Source organism: Anastrepha obliqua, chromosome 3 (genome assembly GCF_027943255.1).
Source record: "Anastrepha obliqua isolate idAnaObli1 chromosome 3, idAnaObli1_1.0, whole genome shotgun sequence".
Classification (NCBI taxonomy): domain Eukaryota; kingdom Metazoa; phylum Arthropoda; class Insecta; order Diptera; family Tephritidae; genus Anastrepha; species Anastrepha obliqua.
The window spans coordinates 82,018,380-82,041,505 of record NC_072894.1 but is presented as its reverse complement, the minus strand read 5'-3'; the positions used below and the strand labels follow the sequence as shown (position 1 = coordinate 82,041,505).

Genomic DNA, 23,126 nt, shown 5'->3' with positions numbered 1-23,126 from the left:
CTGCTCGCGAAGTTCATAGAGCACTGGGTGCGTCACTGATCCTTTGATCCTTATTTCTTTTAAAATGAGGAAAAAGCTGCCGTATCGGTAAATGGCGAGCGCTATCGTGCCATCCTGACTGAATTTTACTTTCCAAAATAATCAGTTAAACATCGACGACATTTTGTTCCATTAAAGTACGCTTAACAATCGATTTACAATATGCAAGCCCCCCATTCACACCATGCGGCCAGATTTATTGGAAAAAGTAGTCAATAATTGGACTGATTGAATGAATCATGTTAAACGTAGCCGCGGTAGACATATGCCGGATGTCATATTCAAAAAATAAATCCCATGAAATTATCTATGAGATTATAAAAAAAAATTTTTACAAAAATATATATGTCTTGTATTATCATTTAAAGTTCTCATGCTCTTAAAAAGATACCCGACACATGCAAATATTGTTGCTCTAGCGAACTCACCTTCTATGAATTCGCCTTGAGGCGATTTTTGTGTAGAGGAGCATATAAAAAACAACAGCAAAGGCACAACAGCATTTGTTTCGGAAAAAGGATAGAGTTTGTTCCAGGTTGACAATTTCTTTGTTATTTTTGATAAAAACCTGCTAGGAGGTGTAGTTGCAACATACAAAGGACATTCACTCTTAAGTTAGCAGTGTTTTTAGAAAACTCCACGAGTGAAGAGTTATAAGTTTCATCTCCTACAATGAATAAACGCAATAATGTATGTTTAGTGATATTAAAACAAATAAGCACAATCATGTGTACCTATATTTTATTATTGGCGCTATATTTTGCTTTTATATTTGTAGATTCGTTTGCCTCCTGAGGTGAATCGACTGTTGTACGTACGAAATTTGCCCTATAAAATTACATCGGACGAAATGTATGATATTTTTGGAAAATTTGGAGCGATAAGGCAAATTCGCGTGTAAGTATAAATCGTTTCAAACCTAAAAATTAAATTTCGTTTATCTTAATAAATATTAATTGCAGTGGTAATACACCGGAGACTCGTGGAACAGCCTTTGTTGTCTACGAAGATATATTCGATGCTAAGAATGCATGTGATCACCTGTCTGGCTTCAACGTTTGTAATCGCTATCTCGTTGTGTTGTACTACCAATCGAATAAAGCTTTTAAACGCCTGGATGTGGATAAAAAACAAGAAGAGCTAAATAATATAAAATCCAAATATAATTTAAAGACGCCTGAGGCACCTTAAGAACTCACTTGCTTTGGAAAGGAGCTGAGAGAGAACTTGGCACCATGGAGTCAGACTATCATCGTAAATAATTTTAGTTTTTACACGTTCTACTGTATTTCTCATGATTTTTCCAAAATATGAAAGCGTCGAACTCAAATATTTTTGTTTTAGAGTTACCAACTAAAAATATTTTAATTTCTTAATCAGAATTAGCTCAGCTAATGCTGTACTGCACAATTCTTAATCATGCATACAATGATTCTACATAGTTCGTGCAATTCATAACGCATTGTCATTATCATCACATCATTCAAATAACAAGCAAATAAATGTAAAATCCAAACATATGGACTTCTCAATTGTAATGCCAGTGGATGCGGAACGTAAACTTTTGTATTCCAAGTTTGACTTTTGCCATCAAATTTGTAGGGAAGAAACTGGCATAGTTCTTGTTACTTCAATGAAATAATAATCGGTTATCTAAAAAATTGGCTTATAAATTTCAACAAAATAAAAACGTTGGTGTTTTGTGGAGAACACAGAACACTGTAGAATACAGAATTGTTATAAACAGCAAAAAAGATCTATCGAACCATATTATTATTTTTTTCTTCTATCGAAACATTGCACATTATTTACGTATTCTCTTTTTTTTTTGCACGAATTAAATCTGAATGGTTCTAGTAATGTAGGCCTGACGTTCTATGATTAATAATCCTAACTTCACTCATTTAGCTTTAAAGAAGCTTTTTGGAATTTTCTTGTTTTTTTGGATTAAATTTCTGAAATTATAACATTAAGAAATGTTTATACCATTCTTGAAAAAAGACTTATGTCATGAAATTTTCTTAGTGTGGCAACCACGTCTTAATATTCCTCGGAAAAAATCTGTTGACACATAAGTCACTTTGGGACAGATCAAATATTGCTCAAGAATTGTAAATAAATGCAAATAACTGGAAAATCATAACAAATCAAGATGAATAAACCAGCGCCTTATAGTATTAGTTCGATTTGTCGAATTTGCTTGGAGCACCTGCAGACTGAAAATATCTACGATTTGTTTGCTGTTCCTGGACTAGCCAAAAAGTTAAGTGTCTGCACTTCACTTTCGGTGGAACTCCACGACGGATTTCCTCATAATATTTGTGGCATTTGTTTTACACGTCTAAATGATATGCAAGATTTTCAAAAGATGTGTGTTGAGTCCGTTGAAAAGTTTCAGGAGATGGTGGCCCAAAATTTAATAATGGACCAATCGAGCGCATTGGCCGTACTGGAAACTGGTGGTGTGGACGCAGCACAAAATGAAGTTGTAGATAATGATGAGCCTATAGATTTCGATCCACTTTTAAATCATAAACTTGAGTTGATTGAGAATGCAGAGGACGTTTTCAAAATGCTAGAAAATGTAGATAAAGAAAGTGCAGATAATGTGATAGGCGTGAAACGGACCGGCGGTGTCAATAGTAATGAGAAGATATCTGAACAAATTCGGAAATTTAGTGGTGATTCTGACTGTCAAAATAGCAATACATCCGATTTTGAACCCTTTGGCAACGAGGAAGAAGAAATCAGAAGTAGTGAAAGTGATGATGAAAAACCATTAGCTGCCCGTTTACGGAAGTCTCGACGATCAAAGAGGGCTTTGCGAAAGGAAGATATAATCGACGATGGACTTGATGCTGATGAATATGATGATAATAAAAAGCAAAAGGCGAAACAGAAACATCGTGCTCGTTTAAGTGGTGAAGATATTTCAGCCAATAGCATAGAGTGCCACATTTGTCAAAAGAAGTTTAGAAAAGCGGAACGCTATGAGGAGCACATGCGACACCACAACGACAAGTTGCCCCACCAATGTTCGGTGGAATCATGTCTGAAAGGATTTACCACTGCTAACGGACTTCGATTACACATGGAGCATTGTCACGCTGAGACATGTGATAGCTATCCATGTCCTGAAGAAGGTTGTGGCCGCATATTCCCACGAACCCGCCTACTCAATTGGCATTTACGTAAGGTTCATAAAATTGCTAAAGAGCTCCGAGAGCCAAAGTGCTACACGTGTAGCCAATGCGAAAAAGTGTTCCGCTGCCCCATGGCGCTTAAAAAACATATGTACAAGCACGATGGAAAGGAGCTGCCTTTTCCTTGCAATATTTGCGGCAAACGTTTTGTAATAAACAGTGCACTTAAAGATCATCTTATGAGGCATGCGGGAATTAAAAACTACGTTTGTCCGTATTGCGGTGTTGGTAAAACAACTCGACAGGAGTGGAACACGCATATAAATACACACACTCAGGAAAAAAAATTTAATTGCTCACAATGCACTTATGCGTCGCATAACAAACAAAATTTACGCATGCACGTGAAGATTGTGCATGAAAAGATTAAGGATTACGCATGTCAGTACTGTGGTAAAACATTTGGTAAATCGAATGCTTGCAAAATGCACGAAATGACTCATACTGGTGAGAAGCGATGTGAGTGCAAGGTTTGCGGGAAGCGATTCCTTTATGCCAAAGCCTTGACAAAGCACCTTAAAACTCATGAAAAACGTGTTCTACGGGCCATTGAGGTGTACCGCAAGCGCCAGATCGAAAATGGTTTTATGTCGGCCGATGCACTGGATGTACCAATACCCGCACTGCCATCTACGGAATTGCATACACAGGAGGCGCATCAAAAGGTGGCTGAAGAGATACTTAAGGTTTGTGCAGAATCAACTGCCTCAATACCGAAAAATCCTCGACGTGTTGAACGCGTTGATATTTCCGCACTAGCAGGTACAGCAGTGAATCCTATACCATCTGTAGCAGTACCGTCGTGGTCCCCACAAATTAATTTTATGATGAAAGAAGGACCTTATATCTGTCCAGATTGCGGTCAGGGTTTTAATGGTCAAGGAAACCTTAAACGGCATCATCGAATTGTACATGAAGGCGTTAAGGACTTCGCTTGTCGTTTTTGTCACAAACGATTCGCTAAAGCACAGACGCTCAAACATCATGAGATGACTCATACCGGCGAAAAACCGCATGAGTGCAATAGTTGTGGAAAACGTTTTATTCAATACGTGGCACTGAAACGTCACATGAAGATACATATGAATAAACCGCCACCAATAATACCACCAAGTGTGTACGAGGCACGCGAAGAGTTAGAGATGCAAGAGCGTGAAAAGTTGGAAACGAAACGTAAGAAACAGGAAGCACGTGCGGCTATAGCAGAATTAGCTCGGGAGCAGCTGTATGAAATGGAACAACAAGTGCCTGAGGAAAAGGAGCAGTTATCTGACTCATGTTTAAAACTAGCGATAAAAGAAAACCAGGAATTCATAAAAATCGATCCTATGTCGGAATTAAGTTCGAATCCAGAACTAAATGTGGGTTTAGGTGAGTTTCCGCACATAAATACCAGCACCATGGGCACATGAACAGCATATATGTAAGTTGGTTTGGCAATAAAAAAAACCGTGGTTTTATAGCAGCTGAGTGCATATAGTAGTTACCGAAGTTGTTACTTTTCCATATGGAAATTAAAAGCATCAGATCTTTTAATTTTACGTAGGTTTTGTGTTTTTAATTTCATCAAGTTTTTACCTTAAATACGAATGTATGTATACAAAAACATTTAATTTTCACAGCCTACTGTATATATTATATATATGTAAGAACACATCGAATGCATACGACTCGTACGCGTGTTAACAATAAAAAATAGCAGATATAGAAATATATATAGAGTAGATCATATGTATATATGTATATATATCATATATATATGTTGATATACCGCTGCTTTACTTATATTTAAGGATGTACATTAAGAATCTTATATGAGTTTTTAAAAATATAAGCAAGTGAATAAAGCCTAGCTTACACACGAAACCTTTTTATGTTTCTTAATGTTTCGATCGGAATTCTTAATTGTTTTTAGTCGATAGAGAAATAATTACAATTAAAATAATTTCAGCCCATAGAAAGTTCACTAAACAATGCAGTGCACCGTTGGAGCTGTTAAATGTCCGTAATCGCAGTCGGTGGGCCTGTTCGAGTTGCAACCATAACCGTTGTGTTGCACGACTTTAAAGTATCACCGTCGAATTCAAAATCTGGAAACTTTTGCAAAAGTATAACGTGAGGCGTTTTCTATTCGCCACACTCTGCTCGATTAACTTGACGAAACATTGGCATGTGAAAGCAACAACAAAGTTATCGAGTAAGATTCACTGCTAGCGAGTATGGCTATAACTCATTAGACTGGTGTAACTCACAGTCGTACAAACACATGTAATTTAAGGCAGCTCTTTTCCCACGTTGCCAATATGTTTTCATTCATACCAGTTGCTTCATCTATTCGCCATTTGCTAACTCTTGGCGAAAAGAAGAGGTCTAGCGCCAATTATGTATATATGTACGTATGTAAACCAAATATACTTTACGTAATACGATGGGGAGAGCAAACTTTGTGAAGAAGAAAGTTGAAATTATTAAGGTTTACGAGGAAAACAATTTGTCTGTCCGGGGATTAGACGGTTTTTTTTTACTAATATAATCTTGCAAACAATTTTTCCAGATAAGAAATAATTAATTCAGTACATTTGCTAGCCCTCGGTGGAACCTGTTATCCCTAGAGGGCGCGTCCCCAGGTGATGAATAGGGGAACACCACCCAGATATGGGTGGTAAGAGAATATCTTCCGCGAATCACACAGGCCGAAGACGCATGCTTCAGTCCCATGGCAGTCGGTTCTACGTTACCGGAATGACTCGGATTTTTCCCGACCAAGGGCTGCCGCCCCAGTAAACTAGCCCTGTCTAGTGAACCGTTTATCAATATTAAGACGTAAGCTTCGTTAAAAGAACTCTCAACCCAAGCTGTGATGCGACAGAAAATGAACAAACAAAAACTAAAAAAATCGGAAATCGTAAACAAACGGACTGACATAAAGTCAAAACGGATGGACAGTCAGACAACCACATGGACAAGCGGACGGACCTAATGACAAAACTAATGGATTCGATTCAATGGAGGTGGTCCGTGACTTGCCTTCATGGAAACCGCTGTTGGCAAGATCCAAAATGGCTGAGAAGGTTTGAGGCTCAAACTAATCACGGCCAGCGAGATTCCATGACCGCCGGGGGCTCGCACCTGGATATCGAACAGGAGTTCGAAGCTAAACAGCTGACACCACACACACAACCATAATGTTCTGACGGATGACTGGAGCATCATAAAGCGGAAGCTCCGTAAACGAACAACGTGTCCTTCCTTCTCCAAATCTCCCAATCATCGAGCCACTGGTAAAGGTTGACAATAAACTTCGGTTTGGCGTGACGAAAACCCCTCTGAGGATATTCCGCTCTGCAAATCCGGATGATAAGCAAGACAGGTTGACGACACCAAAAAGTTTCACGGCTATGCAATTGAACGACGCCGGTTCTACCAAAAATGATGGCGCTAACAAGCAGCATACAGGCATGCAGCTTGGCGACGCCAATATTCCTAAAAACTACCAATAAGGTTGTCCATATCTATCTCCAGCACTCTAGGACTGCAACGGACAACCTAACCGTTTTCCTATCGGAGGAGGACGTCGACATCGCATTGGTACAGTAACTTAAAGTGTGGAGAACTGAGGTAAGCGGTATCTCTCTTAAAAACTACAACTTGTACTATAAGCGGACCCAGGGTAATCCCAGATCATGTATTGTAGCAAAGAAACATCTAAACATATTTTTAATCCCATCTTGTAGCTCATCGGATGTGACGGTCATTGAAGTGGAGGCTGCTGACAGCATCAGAATCAATATTGCCTTCGTCTACATGGCACATGGTCGAACAGCAGGCTCGCAGGCTTGTGCTTGACAATAAAAACAATATTTTTCTACTAGGATGTGACGCGAATGAGGCACATACCTTATGGGGGAGTACTGAAGCGAGTGATCGAGGTGAGACCTTACATTAATTTATCATTAATACTAAGTAACAGGGAGAATCCGCCTGAGCAGCTACGATCTACAGCATCCTGCCGATGTAATAGTCACAATAGAGTTTTCCAATGCAATAAAATCATTTTCACCTTTTAAATCCCCAGGCCGGGACCTTTCCTAAGATGTTACAGGAGACTCTTGATAGCATTCTATCATGGCTAGTGGACATTTTCAAGGAGTGTCTAAACCTAGGCTATATTACAAAGAGCTGGAAACTTGTTAGAATCGTTTTCATATCAAAAGTAGGTAGAAGGGGACATGAATCAGCGAAGGACTTAAGACCATTAGTCTTTCGTTCTTCCTTCTAAAAACATTTGAGACGCTATTAGACATACGCATTAGCAGTTCGCTGGAGAGCTCTAGTATGTCAACTGCACATAACACCCACTGCCATGGTGGTAAACAACCAGACAAAAAGGAAACGATTTTCCATTTTCTCTGTTAATGTCCTGCCTTATGGAAGGAGAGAATGTCAACCCTGGGTAAACCATTATTCAAGGGTCTCGAACAACTTGCTGGCTTAGACGTCTTAAACCATACAGACTAGATATAGTCATGCTGTAAGTAAAATTAAACAAGTTGGTAAAGAGGATGTAAAAGAAAATTGTGCAGAAGCGCTAGTTGGATTTTGGATGAATCACTACCTCAATCAGCCAACCAACGTTCTGTATAATGTGACTACTGTATAAGGCTGACGCGACATGCCTTTTTTCAGAGCATTGCCAAGAAAAAATTTACCTTTATTTTGGACAAATATAACAGGAGAAAAAGAAAAATTCCTGTTATTGGGAGAGCTGCTCGTGTAAGAGCGTTTGCGTCAGTCAATATTAAAAAACCTCCTATTAATTGGCAATCAAGTAAGAAGGCATGGATGACACGTGATGACACAATGTCTAATGCAATTCGACCGAAAAATGGAGTAGTAAAGTTGAAAAATATTATTTCTGAAGAGCACAGCATCTCACTTGCGTAATATACGTTTAAAGATATCAAAAGAATTTTTATACCTAGTAATATGACTTCATTTTGCCTACCTCAAGTTCAAGGAGTGATTTGAAATTTATTATCGAAACCTTCAATTTAAGCGTATCTTGATAATCTTAGATATTGGCTCGACTAAATGTCTTAGGGGCAATGCATGATTTGCCGCCAGCAAGCTAGCTGGCTTTGTTATCAACAACCTTAGATTTCGGGTTGAATTTTATTACTGATGAAAACATGGAAACTATCGACGATAATAGTGCTGACACTGGAAATATCACCGAAGAATCTAATGCAATTTTCTCAAACGAAACAACTTTGTATGCAGTTTTAAACTTATAGCGATTTTGCAGCGATTATTTTACTGCTTTCCAATTGTTAAAAAAGATGGAAACTCAAAACCATTATAATACTCGTATATCTAGTTCTATGTAGTTTATTGATGTACTATCTATTTTTATTTTCGTTATTATGATACTTTATATGCGTTCAGGCACATACAATAAATGAAATATTCGCTTTTTGAAAAAATACATACACATTTTTGTTTAAATTATATAATATTAGTCAAGAATAATATTAGTATCGTTTATTCAAATACTATTCAGTTAGTATTTAATTAATTAAAAAAAATTAATAAGTTCTAAAATAAGTTACCCTTGAGCGGACAAAAGTGGATTGATTGTAAGGGTCCGGTGAGGTTCTCATCATGCATATTCTTACGTATGGCGCAGAAGCTTGGTCGATGACAATATTCGATGAGGCGTCCCTTGGAGAAAAATATTCTGCGGAAGATTTTTGGGCCTTTGCACGTTGGTAACGGCGAGTATCGCAGACTATGGAACGATGAGCTTTACGAGAACATAGACATAGTGCAACAAATAAAAATCCAGCGGCTCCTTTGGCTGGATGGATATAAAGGATGTCGTCCGAATCGATACAAACGCTCGAAGCTGGTGGTAACACAGGAAGAGGAAAACCTCCTCTGCGTTGGAAAGATCAGGTGGACAAGGACTTGGCTTCACTTGGCGTGTCCACCTGGTGCCGGTTATTACGAGAAAGAAATTACTGGCACGATTTATTAAACTCGGTCAAAATCGCGTAAGCGGTTATCGCGGCAATCAAGAAGAAGAAGAGGTACCTAAGGCGGCGAACTTTTTAGCTGCCCGTTGTAAATACATTTTTACCCGAAATGATATTGTATGTACAGGGTAGGATAAAACATTTGCAGCTGAAATAAGATATTGGGATTGGCAATTACTTTGTCAATTGTCAATTACACAGCAGTTATTGTTTCTGAACTTTTATTATGGTTTTATTTTAAACAAAGGGATTTTATTTACAAAAGCAAAAAAGGTTAATTCAAATTTCACAATTCATTTCTTAAATTCAGATAAGAAAAAAACGTTATAACACCTACATATGTACATACAGTTTGTCAGGTGTGAGCTCTGATATTGAGAATAAATTGAATATTTCGATTTCAATAGAAAAAATCCCTATTTACACTATTTCGACACTGTCAATAAACTGTTTTTACCAACTTTAATATAATACATAATGTGAATACGTCATTATTTGATTAATTTAAAATTTGGTATGAGTTATTGAATAACATTTTCCAGGCGCTTTTTCATGGACCATTTGTTTACGCCGTATGCGTTCGGTATATTCTGACATTCCTCCATTATTGCAGTTTTAATGCTGCTGCATTTTTTTATGTCTTATGTAGCTTAACTCTTTTCTTCAAAAAAGCCGACACATTTTCAATCACGTTTATGTCGGGACTCTGGGCTGGTGTATTTATAACTTTCCCGCAATTGTGGAGAAGCCAAATCTGCACATTATGCTCCTTATCTTGGTGAAATTTAAAATTTGGTTTATTCTCAGTGATTAACTCTAATTTTTTAGCACTGCCGACTAAGTTTTTTTTCAATATATTTAAATATTGTTTGGCGTTAATTGTGCTATCAATAAAATGCATCCTCAAACCATAACGGAATTTTTTCCAAGTTTAACCGTTGGAATTATATTTCGATTTTGTAAAGCTATCGAGGGCTTGCGTCATAGGTCCGTCGTTGTAATACAGCATTGCCTCTATCTTGTCGCAAAATATAACGTCGTCCAAATAATCTTCTTGATCGGAAATGTGGTTCAAAGTAAAATATAGGCGTTTTTCTACATTTTGTGTACACAGCAATGATTTCTTGCGTGCTGATCTCGATAAATATTTGTGATGCATTTTGGCTTGACGCACTGCTTCAGGAGGGACAACAATACCACACTTCTCGTTAAGCTGCTTTGCAAGTGTTTTCAAGGAAATCCTCGGGTTTTTATCCAATTTTCGGATCTCAGTGTCAGGGTCCAGTTGTTATCGTTCTTCTCAATGCTGTTGCTTTCTTTAGACTAAAACTAAAATAATTGGAAGCAATGGAGGCGCCGTTCGTGAGCTCGACGAGTCACACCAAAAGAGAATTGCAAAGGTTTGAGAATGAGAATCGGTTAAACGATTAGCGGCAATCGCTATTAGAAATATCTCGGCTTTGCATTCGGACTCTCCGATTGGTTTTAGTATGATCCTTATTTGTCTCTGTGAGCAAATTTACATACATACATACTTATAAAGCACGTAGTCCGAAAGAATTCCAAATATGAAAAGTGGAGGAAGTAACACAAGAAAGGAAAGTAACAAGAAATGCCATTACCAAAGATTATATGACCACTTTAGATGTAATCTTGAAAAATTACACACAAAAGGCGGTACATTTACTTTATTAATACTACTTATTCCTAGTTGCTAATACCATTTACCAAAACGTTCTATTGCTTTCATCCAAACCAGATAACTTTCTCTAATGCTTAAGTAAAACTCTGGACGTGGCTCAAAAGCACGATCAATTTGGCGAAACTTATGCAAATCGTGAAAACTGTTCCATAGTCCAATATTAAATCCCACCATATATGATGTACCCATTATACTGGATTCCGCAAAGACGGCGCGCTCAACGCATACTCCTGTAGCATCTGCAATAAGTTGGCAAACAAAATCGTTGCGCGATACTCCTCCATCGACTCTAAAAAAAAAAATTTAAAAATGTGCTATAGTCATATAAAAGGGCTGAGTTTATTATTATTATTTATTTATTAAAAGGTTGATAGTACCTAGAACAGCATAGCTCCAAGGTCATTAGCTTGTATGGGACCGTGGGTCTTCCTTATGGGGGAACACCACTTTTTTCAAAAAAATCGATTTTTTTAGCATTTTCTTAAAGCAGATATATTCAAAAATATGTAAAAAAATTTTAACTTAAAATCTTGAAAATTGACGAAGTTATACCCAATACAATAAATGCAGGTAGTGAGTGACAACGGCCAATGAAAACTTTAAACGCGTTTTTCTCGAAACGGCTTTTCTGAACACGGTGGCCTCGATTTCTCGAAGACTTATGAACCGATTTTAATTTTTTAATTTTTGTACATGTATTGGCTACAGTTGTACATAGCCGTTTTTTAAAATTCCAAAAATTTATATTTTTTCAAGCCTTTCGAAAACAAAAAAAGGGTAAAAACACAAACTCATTTTTCAAACCTGCACCGTTTTCTCAAAAAAGAAAAAAAGGCACATACGACTATTGCCATTGTTGTATATGTAGATTAAGATTTTTTTGGTTTTTTTGCTTTCAGATGATTTTTCACCGCTGCATCGTGGCCAGTTTTTTATGACATCATTGCATTAATATTAATAACAATTGGAATTTTGAATATTTTTAAATAAAAATGTGTGTCAGTATAGTTGAATATAGTATGTTAAATAAATTATAATTTGTCCCATCCTCAAATAATCATCCCTACTTATAAAAAAAATTCATTAAAATCACTTAATTTTCACGCGTTCCCCCTTATTTCGTTATATCAAGGTGAAATATTTGATGTATTTGTTTGTTGTTTCGCAATTTTAAAATAGTTTTTGGAGCCTGAGAGAGTGCGTTTATTGACTAAGTTTGCTTATTTCGAAGTATTTCAATTTTCGATCTGGTTAACGCTTGTACGGCGGCCGTCCAAAAAGGGTGTAGCGCCAAGTATATATTCGTATATACTTACATATATAGCGCAAAATTTGTGTATTTGTCAATTGAATATTTTTCTAATTCCGATTTCACTAATTTGAAACTAATAGATGAAACTGTGATGCAAGGAGAGTATAGAGTTTTGTTGAGTTTGAGGTAATGGTTTACGAATTACATGTTATATGTATGTTTAGAATATTTGAAAGTGAGCACCACAACACCTGTTTTCCAAAAAAATATTAACTGAACTAAAATACATATATGTACATGTGTATATTTCTACCTGGTCCCTTTACCAATTTAGAGCAAATTTTCCTCAAAAATTGTTGAAAACCATGTTTTTGAATTTTTGAAATTGCTTTTATATGGAACCAGAGAGTAACATGTTTATCAAGCTCAATGAAGATATCTAAATTTTACGCGAGTTATCCAGTGTACGAATATCTGTTATATAAAAGATAGGAGATAGGCGTAGTTGCCTTCAGTCTTCATTCGTTTTTCAAAATGTCACCATATTTTGATAAAGTCGGTTTAGAGATGAGAACATGCATACTATATGTTCTAGGTATCTTACTCGGGACCCATCATTATTTATATATTTATATAACGTAATAAAGTTATAAAATAATATAATAATTCACATATCAGTGTATTGATAGGTGTTTGAAATTCGTTTACGTATGTTCCAGACCATGTTGTTGTTGTAGCAGCTCTGGTTTAGGTTGCAGGGGTATCTTGAGTATCCTCACCTTAACAATTTTAATTTGTATTTGCTTTCTCTTTTGACTGTTTCACATAATTGAGCGACTCGAAATGCTATGCTCTCCAATATGGCGCGTACTAAATGTGCACGTGTCGTGGATGGGGTGATTCCAATGAAACCCGAAGCTGCTTTCTGATCATTTATTGGCGGCTATAATTATATAAGTCAACTTATTGTAAATACATATAAATAAACGAATAGGCATAAAACATAATTATCTTCTAATACTCACTCCCAAACCACTAAATGCTGGTATGAAATAAACGCCATTCGTATTTGGTACTGATTCCGCGATGGCTGACGTGTCTGTGGGATGGGCAAAGAGCCCGCAGCGTTGAGCCCATTCCATCACCGTACCCATGTCGTATGATGCACCTTCAATACAGTAAATTGTTCGGGCACGTTCTTGAGTGTCTCTAAATTGCCAAGCTACCAGCGGATACATTCCCATTAAAGATGCATGGCAATCACTTCCAGTGACCAGGTTGAGGAAAGCGCCAGTTCCCAAGGTGATCTTCACATCGCCGCGCTCAAAGCATTGCGAGCCCCAAATCGCCGCGGTTTGATCACTTATGGAAGCACTTATAGATATATGACAGTTAGACCAATCGGGTCCTAAGGAACCAGAATGTATGTAACCGAAATCTTTGTAGCCATCGTCCACAACTTTCGGAAGTAAAGAAGTCTACCAATGTACGCATATATACATATATGTTCATAGGTTTAAAATTCATTAAAAAGTTCATACGTAGAAAATTAATTCAGTTAAAAATTGAAGATATGAACTTTTGTAATAACTTACGTCTATTCCAAATAGAAGCTTAGTAAGTGGGGACCAGCTAAGTGTAAATGGATCGAAAAGACCAGTTGCAGTGGCAGAAGTTATGTCGCTGATATGATCAACATTTGACTTTGCACCATTTCCCGACCTACGTAAGCAATAAAAAAATATTTTGTAAAATTATATATGCGTGTCTAGCGTTCATTATACCCACGCGCACTTGTGCACAAGGGTATTATAATTTTGTTCACAACACTGTTGCATGCACCATCATAAAGCAATCGAGATGGACTCCATTTAGCCAAGTCTGTCCGTCCATGCGCACAATAACTCGAGCAAAAAATATATGTATAAGTATTTCAATGAAACTTTGTATGCATATCCCTCTTTGTTCAAGGTAGTTTGGCATTTAAATTTTTTTTTTTTGTTCCATTTTTCTTTATTTATTGAATCTTTCTTGTATAAGAAACTAACAATAAGTTTACAAATCTTATATACTAGAGTAATATGTTTCCTTGCCAGTGCTAAGAAACGAATTATTTGCTCAAATGAACATATATTTACGTGTATTATTAAATCGGTTGTGAATCTCCAATTCTTCATAGCTGGGAGCCGGAAAGGCCTAGTTTCCAGTCTCCCTTAGAGCTTCCGTTGTCCCTCATGTCGATTGTGAAAATGATGTTTTTTTTTTTTAATTTAAATAATAATAATAACCAGTCCAACCTTCCATATAACGGTAATTAAAAAAAACATGACATTACAAAAGATTGTTAACTAAAAAAAGTTTTTGAAATGGGCTGGGACCACATTTTTGGGTAAATAAGTTTCTTAATAACAACTCAACAAAACTCGCCCAAACTTAGTACACATATTTATCCCTACCTCACTTAGATCCGATAGTTCAGATCAGTTTCTATGTTAAGACTAAAATACCGTCCCTCTAATTTTACAAGGAATAACTATTATTGTCTATGAGTTTGTTTGATTAAAAAAATTAACAGCTGCCAAAGTTAAATTTTACTAAAATGTGCGCTGTTGTAAAACTTGGCTTGGTCTCAAAAAGATGTATAATGCTTTATGCCATTTTATACACAATTGTTAGACAATTTTTTTGGGACGTTCGAGGATTGCGAGAAATCTTCTTCTATGGCATAAAACTTTAAACAAAACTGAGTTCCTACTGTTAAATAATATTATACTCTAAGTTGAATTTTACGGAGCAGTTACATATTAGTTATATAATGACAAATAACGAAAATAACCACTGGCACTGCCAACAGTGGACAGAAACTTAAGGTGGTGACTTTCGAAAACTGTTACTTTATTTTTCGCGTTTTTGACAACCTTTGACGTCAGAAAAAATAAACAAAAGAAAGAGCAATTTCTTTTTTTGCAATAATTCATTGAGTGGCTTGATAATATTGTGATTTTAAGATTTGTAATTTTTAAATTGAACAAACTAATAAAAATGCAGTGCAGTGTGTTAAATTGTGAAAGCATGAATTAAAAAAATACATACCTCCAAATGCAGATTTTTGCGTTTTTTTGCCAATAATGCAGTGGAAATAAAGTGTTTTTTTTTTTGGGGTGACGCTCGTGAAGAGGAAACTCAAGCGAAAGTACTATTGAGAAAGCAGACGTCACAAAATCGAGAGTACCACCGACGGAATGAAATCACAAGGCTCTGATAGCAGCGAAATACCAACTGAATTAAAAATTGATAAAAATGAGTCTGAAGCCGGCAAATCTGATTTAAAATCCACCATCTCGGATTATGTTCTTCTTCTTCATTGGCGCGATAGCTGCTTACGCGATTATGGCCGAGTTTAAGAAAGCGAGCCAGTTTCTTTCTCATGCTAACCGGCGCAAGTGAAGTTCTTCTCCACCTAATCTTTCCTCTGCTGTCACTAGCTGGTACCGCATCGAATACTTTCAAAACCGGAGCTTTTATATCCATTCGGACGACATGACCCAGCCAACGTAGCTGCTGGATCTTAATTCGCTATATCTATGTTGTCATAAAGCTCATAGAGCTATAGTCTGCGATACTTGCCGTTACCAACGTGCAAAGGTCCAAAAATCTTAGGCAGAATCTTTCTCTCAAACACTGCATAAAGAGAGTGTTAGTTTTGTTCGTTGAGAAAGGACTTTACTACTCAATTGTCTACTTAGTTAAAATTAGTACTTGTTGGCATTGGATTTCAAGGCTCACATTGTTTTCGGTGTTAATGCTTGTTCCTAAATAAACGAAGTCTTTTACAACCTCGAAATCATAACTGTCAATAGTGACGTGGGTGACGATAAGGGAGTTTTTTTTGATTGATAACAAGAGGTACGTTTTGTCCTCGTTCACCACCAGACCCATTCATTTTCCTTCTTTATCCAGTTTGGAAAAGGCAGGATTAACACCACGGTTGTTAAGGCCGATAATATCAATATCAATATCATCAGCATACGCCAACAAAGGTACACTCTTATAAAATATTGTGCTTGAGCGATTAAGTTCTGCGGCTCGTACGATGCTCTCCAACATTAGGTTAAAGAAGTTACACGACAGCGAGTCACGCTGTCTTTGGCAATTAGTTGCCTTCACAGTGTGATGATGGGAATGGGGGTTATCGTGTCTCCATACACATATGTACATATTATGTTTTAATTTTAGGGTTATTTTTTTAAGCACGACCGAAGACCGTCGACGCGGAAAGGAATTCTACGCAAAAATACTGTGGATAGCGTAGCCGGAGTTGGACGGATGAAGAATATTTTTTTGTAGCCGACCGAAGGCCATCCACGTGGGCGCAACATTTGAGCAAAAATTCTACAAATTTGTAAATATTATATATATAAATATATAAATTTGTAAAATACTCTTCTAGTTGGACGCCTTTGAAAAAACCCTACGTCTGGCAATACTAACCTTCCGCTAAATTGCACAATTTTAACAATAAATTACTTAAAACTATAAGCCTCTGGAGGGAGTGGTTTTCAGTATGAGTCGATTGATTAAATATTAGAAACTTAAAAATATAGTTCCTTTCATCAGTGTCAACTTGAAAAATTGTGATACTAACCGTAATTTGTAGAGTATCCAAGAGTCTAATAGTTCCACACGTGCTTTTTTTTGTTTCAATGCTTCTTGCAGACGAGTGTTGCTTTGCAGCTCATGCAGTAGTCGTAGAGTTACCTGCATAAAAACAACATTTGATTATTAAATTCATTCGATGGGGTTTTTTATTATGTCAAATTAAATGCTGAAAATCAACGGAATTTAAATTAATTGAGTCGATTTAAATGCATCCTTACATTTTCAAAAGCTTGAAAGAGTAGAGAAAGGCTTGACCAAGTTGTACCATAAAATCGTTCCCACTACAGTCGGTTCTACGTTTTCGGAACGATCCGAACAAGGACTGTTACTCCAGTAGCATTCCCATGTATGAATTGGGAATGTTTAGGCTGCTAAACAACAACTGCCATACATTCTATTAAAAGCTGAGCTCCTCCTCCTATTGGTGGTGTGCGCCTTTATGTTGTTCCACAAACGGAGGGACCAACAGTTTTAATCAGATTTCGAATGACAGACATTTTTCTTTTCATGTTAGAAATACACTCAGAGGCTTGCCATTGAAAAAACTTTTTCTATCATTTTGGAGTTTCATACACGGTGGTTCGAACATACGCACTTTCGCACGAACTCATTCGGCTACGGCGACCGCTGATGTATCAATATTACTCATAAATACTTCGAAATTAGTGGCAGTCTGCTCTAAGAAGCTTGTACAATTTTCATACCCGTACACTTGTGCACAAGATTTTGACAACATAACGGTTGTACATAACAGCATAAAGGAATCGTATTATATTTAGAAACATCGCTCAGAATGATGAGGGAAGTGCTAAGGATGCCTCATAGAGAGTGCTTGTGACGGCTTCTGTAGAAAAGTCATGCATATTCAGCATACATAATATAATATATGGGACCTACAGTTGCAGCTTTTTTATGGCAGAAATAAACTCGGAGGTTTGCCATTGCTTGCCGAGGGGCGACCGCTATTAGAAAAATGTTTTTCTTAATTTTGGTGTTTCACCGAGATTCGAACCTACGTTCTCTCTGTGAATTCCGAATGGTAGTCACGCACCAACCCATTCGGCAACGGCGGCCGCATACCTATACCATGTATGTATATTATCATGTATATTATATATGTATATTATCATTATCTTTAACCGTAAACCATTAGTAACGCAAATTTAACTGTAATTGTTGTCAAAAGGTCAGAATAATTGTTTTCAAAAATTTTAAAAGGATAAAGTTCTTATTATATCGACCTACCAATGTAGGTATAACATATAAATTCTGCAAAAATTGTTTATTTACCTGCCCATTCATCATTTTCAAAACGCTCGCTGCTAAAAATCGCTTGCTCCGCGTTAACAGGTAAAGCACATAAGAAAACGTGTTCAATGTCTTAATAGCTATTCCAGCGTTCCATTTGTCTACTAATGTATTCGCACGCAAATCTTTCCATGTTATAAAATTATGATAGTACTCTTGCGTCTCATGGTTCCAAGTTAGGAATGTACAGCGTTGTGTTGATAAGCCGAAACAAGTGATATCACAGGGTTTTAATTGAGCATCTTATTAGTATTAAAATTAATAAAAAAATAAAATAAAATATTTACTCGTATGCAGTGGTTTCATTAATAGGAACAAATAATAAATTAATACGATGAATGTAGTAAAGATGATTCAAAATGCTTAACTATATATGTATACCATATATATATATACATAACTGTATTGGGCGTTTGCTAAAAGGACGCTTTGTTTCAAAAAGTCATAAAATCGAAAAAACTCGGCTTTCAAATTTTTAAATTTACTAAGTAGTACGACAAAAATTCATCCATCTTATCTTTTCACTGTTAATAAAATGTTTTCGTATTATTAAATTTTACTACTGAAAATTTTAGTCGGTGGCTTCCAAGCTGTTATTTTTGTTGTTGTAGCAGTTCACTTCATCCTGCCAGTGCGGTGTAGTCACCGATCGTTATCGTCTAGCTCATCTAACGGCAGGCTCGGAAACATGATGTATCGACGGGTTGGGTCCAGAGACAGAGATGATAGGTGAGTGGATTTAAGAGGGCATGTGAAGAGGTGGTTAGTGTCGTGCGAGATACCTTCACATGCCGGATATATATAGATTATGTAGTGGTTCATTCTGGATAAGTATGTTTTAAAGTGCTACGATATCCAGGACATAATCGTTTAAGTCGGCCGTAATAACTGAATTAATGAAAGAAGTGCACTTCTGTAAAAAATCAATATAGCCGTAGTAGGAGTGTTATGGAGTACGTGAATAGATGAACTCCAATGACGCCATTCCAGGCGGAAGTTTAAAAAACTGGTAAGAGACTCCAGATAAGTCCGTTTATAACTTGTCTATCAACTTTTAGGCTCAGTGGGTGCGGTATACTACTGTGGGCAAAAAGTAAGGTGAATGTATTTGTCAAACTTCGTGGGATTAAGATTTCGCTCTAGTTATTTTTTTTTATGAGTTGGCAGCACTGTTAATAAGATCTGGGCCAACTTTCATGTGAAGATCATTATCAGTAATACTATATGTAAAGGGTCTTTTAAAAGTGACGTCTAGATGTTAGTAGTGAATAATTCCTAGACGGCACCTCTTTTATGTCATTCTTGACTTTTTTCAAGTAGACAGAAGTACTATTTCATATGATGGAACAACGCGTTAACATTAAGTTAAGAACAACATATCGCAAAATTCGTGATTTATGGATTATGGTGATTTTATGGAAATAAACGTGCGAATGAAACAATTTCAAGAAACTGGTTTTTAACGATTAAGCATTGATGACCGTCTAAAGGTTGAAGGTGTCCGCGCATTCGACATTTGTCCTATTTATCTCACCTCATTCGCCGCAGTCAACTCAAGCTCTTCTATTGTTTTTTTAAGTTTGTATGAATATACATATTTTAAAACTGTACGCAGACTTTCTGATTGCTGTATTTACATATTGTTGCAATTATTTACCGTTATGTAAACAATGAAATGGGAAATCCTGTTATTTTCTTTTGCTTTTGTAACTTAAGAAAGTAATGAAAAAAGAAATAAATAAAATATATTTTTAACTATAAATTTAAAAAGAGTTGTAAGGTGTACACAGACTTTATGGGCTATGTGTATGTATTTTCCTATCAACTTGTAATTCTGCCTAGGAAATGCAAATCTTAAATACGTAATCGGAAGCATTGCGAGTTGATTGGGCTGAGATTACTGGTGTTTAATAACTGGCTGACGAATCGTCAGTCCGAGACCGGTGCCTGGCACTGGCGAGATGCTATTAAGCTATAAGTAACGTATATTTCGAAGATACTGATAATACAACACACATTAAATTGCTCTTCTTACCTATAACTGCATTGTTTATAACACTGACTATTTTCCGCCATAACGACTCCGGTTCAATTTCAAAGAACCCCGGCTGGGGGTTTAGCAAGTCAACCTGCATATATGTAAATATGTTGTTAAATTTTCGGAATATTAAAATTTTTAATGTGATTGTATAGGGTGAGCCAACAACTGGGTTCTATTTGAAAGAGCTTTACAAACTTTAATTTTTCGATCATTATTATTTTGTTAGAACGATTAATTGCGGAGCGTAAATTTATTTAGGATGACTTATGTGGCGCGTAGTGCCATCTTGCCGAAACCAGACCTCGGCCACATGTAAAATTATCCCGCGTGGATTTTCCGAGTACCAAATATGGATATTTAAGTTGTTAACGTAGCGGTCCAGATAAAATCTTGCCTTATCCACAAAAAAAAAAAAATTGTTTCTTACCAAAATCGGAGTAGTTCTAAAAATTGCTCCAAAACCTATATTTTTATTTCAATTTCTGAGTTAATTACCTATACGTACATATGTAGATAATGTAGACATTCATATGACGGGTCTTTAAAATGACACGCCCAGACGTCAGTAATGAATAGTTCCTAGAGGGCACATTTTTTATATGCCATCTTTGATATTTGTCAACAATGCGTTAAAATTATTGAAACTTGTTATTATTAATGTTAATTATTGAACACTTGTAAGCAGAATAAGTTGTAGTGGCAAACGGAATTCGGAGAACGTAGGTTTGAATCTCCATGAAAAACCAAAATGAAGAAAAAGTGTTTCCTAATAGCGGTCGCCCCTCGGCAGGCAATGTCTCACCTCCGAGAGTATTTCTGCCATGAAAAAGCTCCTCATAAAAATATCTGCCGTTCGGAGTCGGCTTGAAACTGTAGGTTCCTTTATTTGTGGAGCAAAATCAAGACGCACACCACAAATAGGAGGAGGAGCTCGGCCACACACCCAAAAAGGGTGTTGCCAATTATATATATATGTACATATATATTTATAAGCAGAGGTGTACGCGCATAGGGTATTCAGTAAAGTTAAGTAAAGCGATAAAGTGATTCAATAAATAAAGCAAGTTGTGTTGCCATTCGATTATGCCTTTTTATTTAATAATCCAGTGATCGAACTCAGAGGAATTATTGTGAGATGTTTATGTAGGTAGAAACGTAACGAATGCACCCTGCTGCTTAACCTGCAGAGAAAAACCAAACTGGGGTGTAAGCATTCTAATTCAGATACTGGTATTTAATAGACGAAATAATTCTAGTTCGTCATTGACAAATATAATAGCAATAATAAAATTAACAATTTGTTTGTAAATTAGTTGCTTTTTTTCGATAAGAAAATTTAAGCCTAGTCTATGGACAAGCCAATGCAACGCGAGCATTATGCATAAGTAGATAATTTTTATTCATTTTATATGCAGCCGCGCACCACAAGTCAGTAAGATTGAATGAACGGATTTGCAATATTACAATATTGTTACACATTTACATTTACATTTACAATATTACAAATATTTTACAATAGCTCAGTTAGAGCTTTAGAATATCAAAAGAAACAAATATTTCATTATATTTACGTATGAATTGTTTCCATACACTTACATAACAATGTAATATTCGCTATTTTTGCCACAACGAAAGTTAGCTACCGGACACATAAAATTTGAATCCGAAATTAATTATATTTATGTTCCTAAAACGATAAAATTTTGTAGTTTTTTTTAAGAATTTGTTTTTAATTATTTAGGATTGCTTATAGTGCAGGTTTAAACCGATTTTTGATTGTTTAACCAATTAATTTACCGGTAATTTTAATTCAATTTTAAGAGAAAAAACAAATTCTGTATACACTTTTAATATGAAATAAAATTTGAATGCAATGCAATGTTTTATTATTTTTTTATATTTAATTTTAATTGAAGTAAAAGCATAATGGACTAGAAACTTTTATTTTGCAAATTCGAACTGGTATTTTAACTGATATTTTGCTGATGCTTGACACTACTACTGACATTTCGTAGGACATCGCCTTGTTAAAAATTCCACTTGTTAACATGGACAGAACACGTATTAAATGAAACCGGTAGTATTCTAGTTTACAATTAGTAAGTATATTGCAAAACGTTGTGCAAGAGTAAAGAGATTTTTTTGGTACCGCGGAAGTATGTATGATACTGAGTTTCTCCAATTATTTTGAGCGCGAAACAGTTGAAAGTGTAACAATAACAAGTAAGTGATTTAAAAAGAAAACATCTCATGGTCCACTGAAATTTGATAAATTGCAACCTACCCATTCAGTGGATGAACCAAGAACTTCACAGCTATCATCTATGATGAAACAGCGCACTTTAGTAGTGCCTACATCCAAAGTTGCTATATAGACCATTTTATGCAATTAAAAACCGACTTTAATTCAATAATTTTTATATTAACTTAATTTCCAGTTGTTACAATCTAATCAAGTTGAAAATATGCGTTGATTCCAATACTTTGACTACAAGATTATAGAAATAACGAGCACAAAACGACACCAGCTACCCCGACCCATACACGAATTGAGAGTGCGCCGATCGTCCGTTCAGGCTTAGTTGCAAATGCATGTAGTATGTACGAGAGTATACATATATGGTTCACCTACATGTATTTGTTGGATTGTATGTATTGGCTTCAGCCATATCAATTATCTTTTCTTTGCTTATTACTTTTATTTTGATTCGCCTAGCTTATCGCCTGCGTCATTTTTATACCCGCGCTCTTATGCACAAGGGTATTATAATTTTATATGAATCGAGATATGCAAACATGATCGTTTACCCGTTTCTCTATATGTGCGTGCGCGCGATAACTCGAGCAAAATCAAAATACATACTTCAATGACACTGTGCGTAATTTG

General features: G+C 36.2%; 3 protein-coding genes across 3 annotated transcripts; 2 read left to right on the top strand and 1 right to left on the bottom strand.

Annotated features, from left to right (window-relative positions):
• Window positions 1-510: 510 nt before the first annotated feature.
• On the top strand, window positions 511-1,555 carry LOC129240937 (splicing factor 3B subunit 6). Its single transcript, XM_054877013.1, has 3 exons — window positions 511-729; window positions 818-936; window positions 1,002-1,555. The coding sequence occupies exons 1-3, from the start codon at window positions 712-714 to the stop codon at window positions 1,228-1,230; spliced, it is 366 nt and encodes a 121-aa protein (XP_054732988.1). The 5' UTR covers window positions 511-711; the 3' UTR covers window positions 1,231-1,555.
• Window positions 1,556-2,109: 554 nt separating this feature from the next.
• LOC129242338 (zinc finger protein 431-like) lies at window positions 2,110-5,097 on the top strand. Its single transcript, XM_054878926.1, has one exon. It carries the CDS (start codon window positions 2,192-2,194, stop codon window positions 4,652-4,654), a length of 2,463 nt encoding a protein of 820 aa, XP_054734901.1. The 5' UTR covers window positions 2,110-2,191; the 3' UTR covers window positions 4,655-5,097.
• Window positions 5,098-10,895: 5,798 nt separating this feature from the next.
• On the bottom strand, window positions 10,896-22,771 carry LOC129241732 (putative glycerol kinase 5). Its single transcript, XM_054878215.1, has 8 exons — window positions 22,524-22,771; window positions 20,234-20,327; window positions 18,181-18,440; window positions 16,877-16,989; window positions 13,827-13,953; window positions 13,257-13,709; window positions 13,011-13,174; window positions 10,896-11,268 (listed from the first exon to the last, which is right to left on the bottom strand). The coding sequence occupies exons 1-8, from the start codon at window positions 22,617-22,619 to the stop codon at window positions 10,992-10,994; spliced, it is 1,584 nt and encodes a 527-aa protein (XP_054734190.1). The 5' UTR covers window positions 22,620-22,771; the 3' UTR covers window positions 10,896-10,991.
• Window positions 22,772-23,126: the final 355 nt, after the last annotated feature.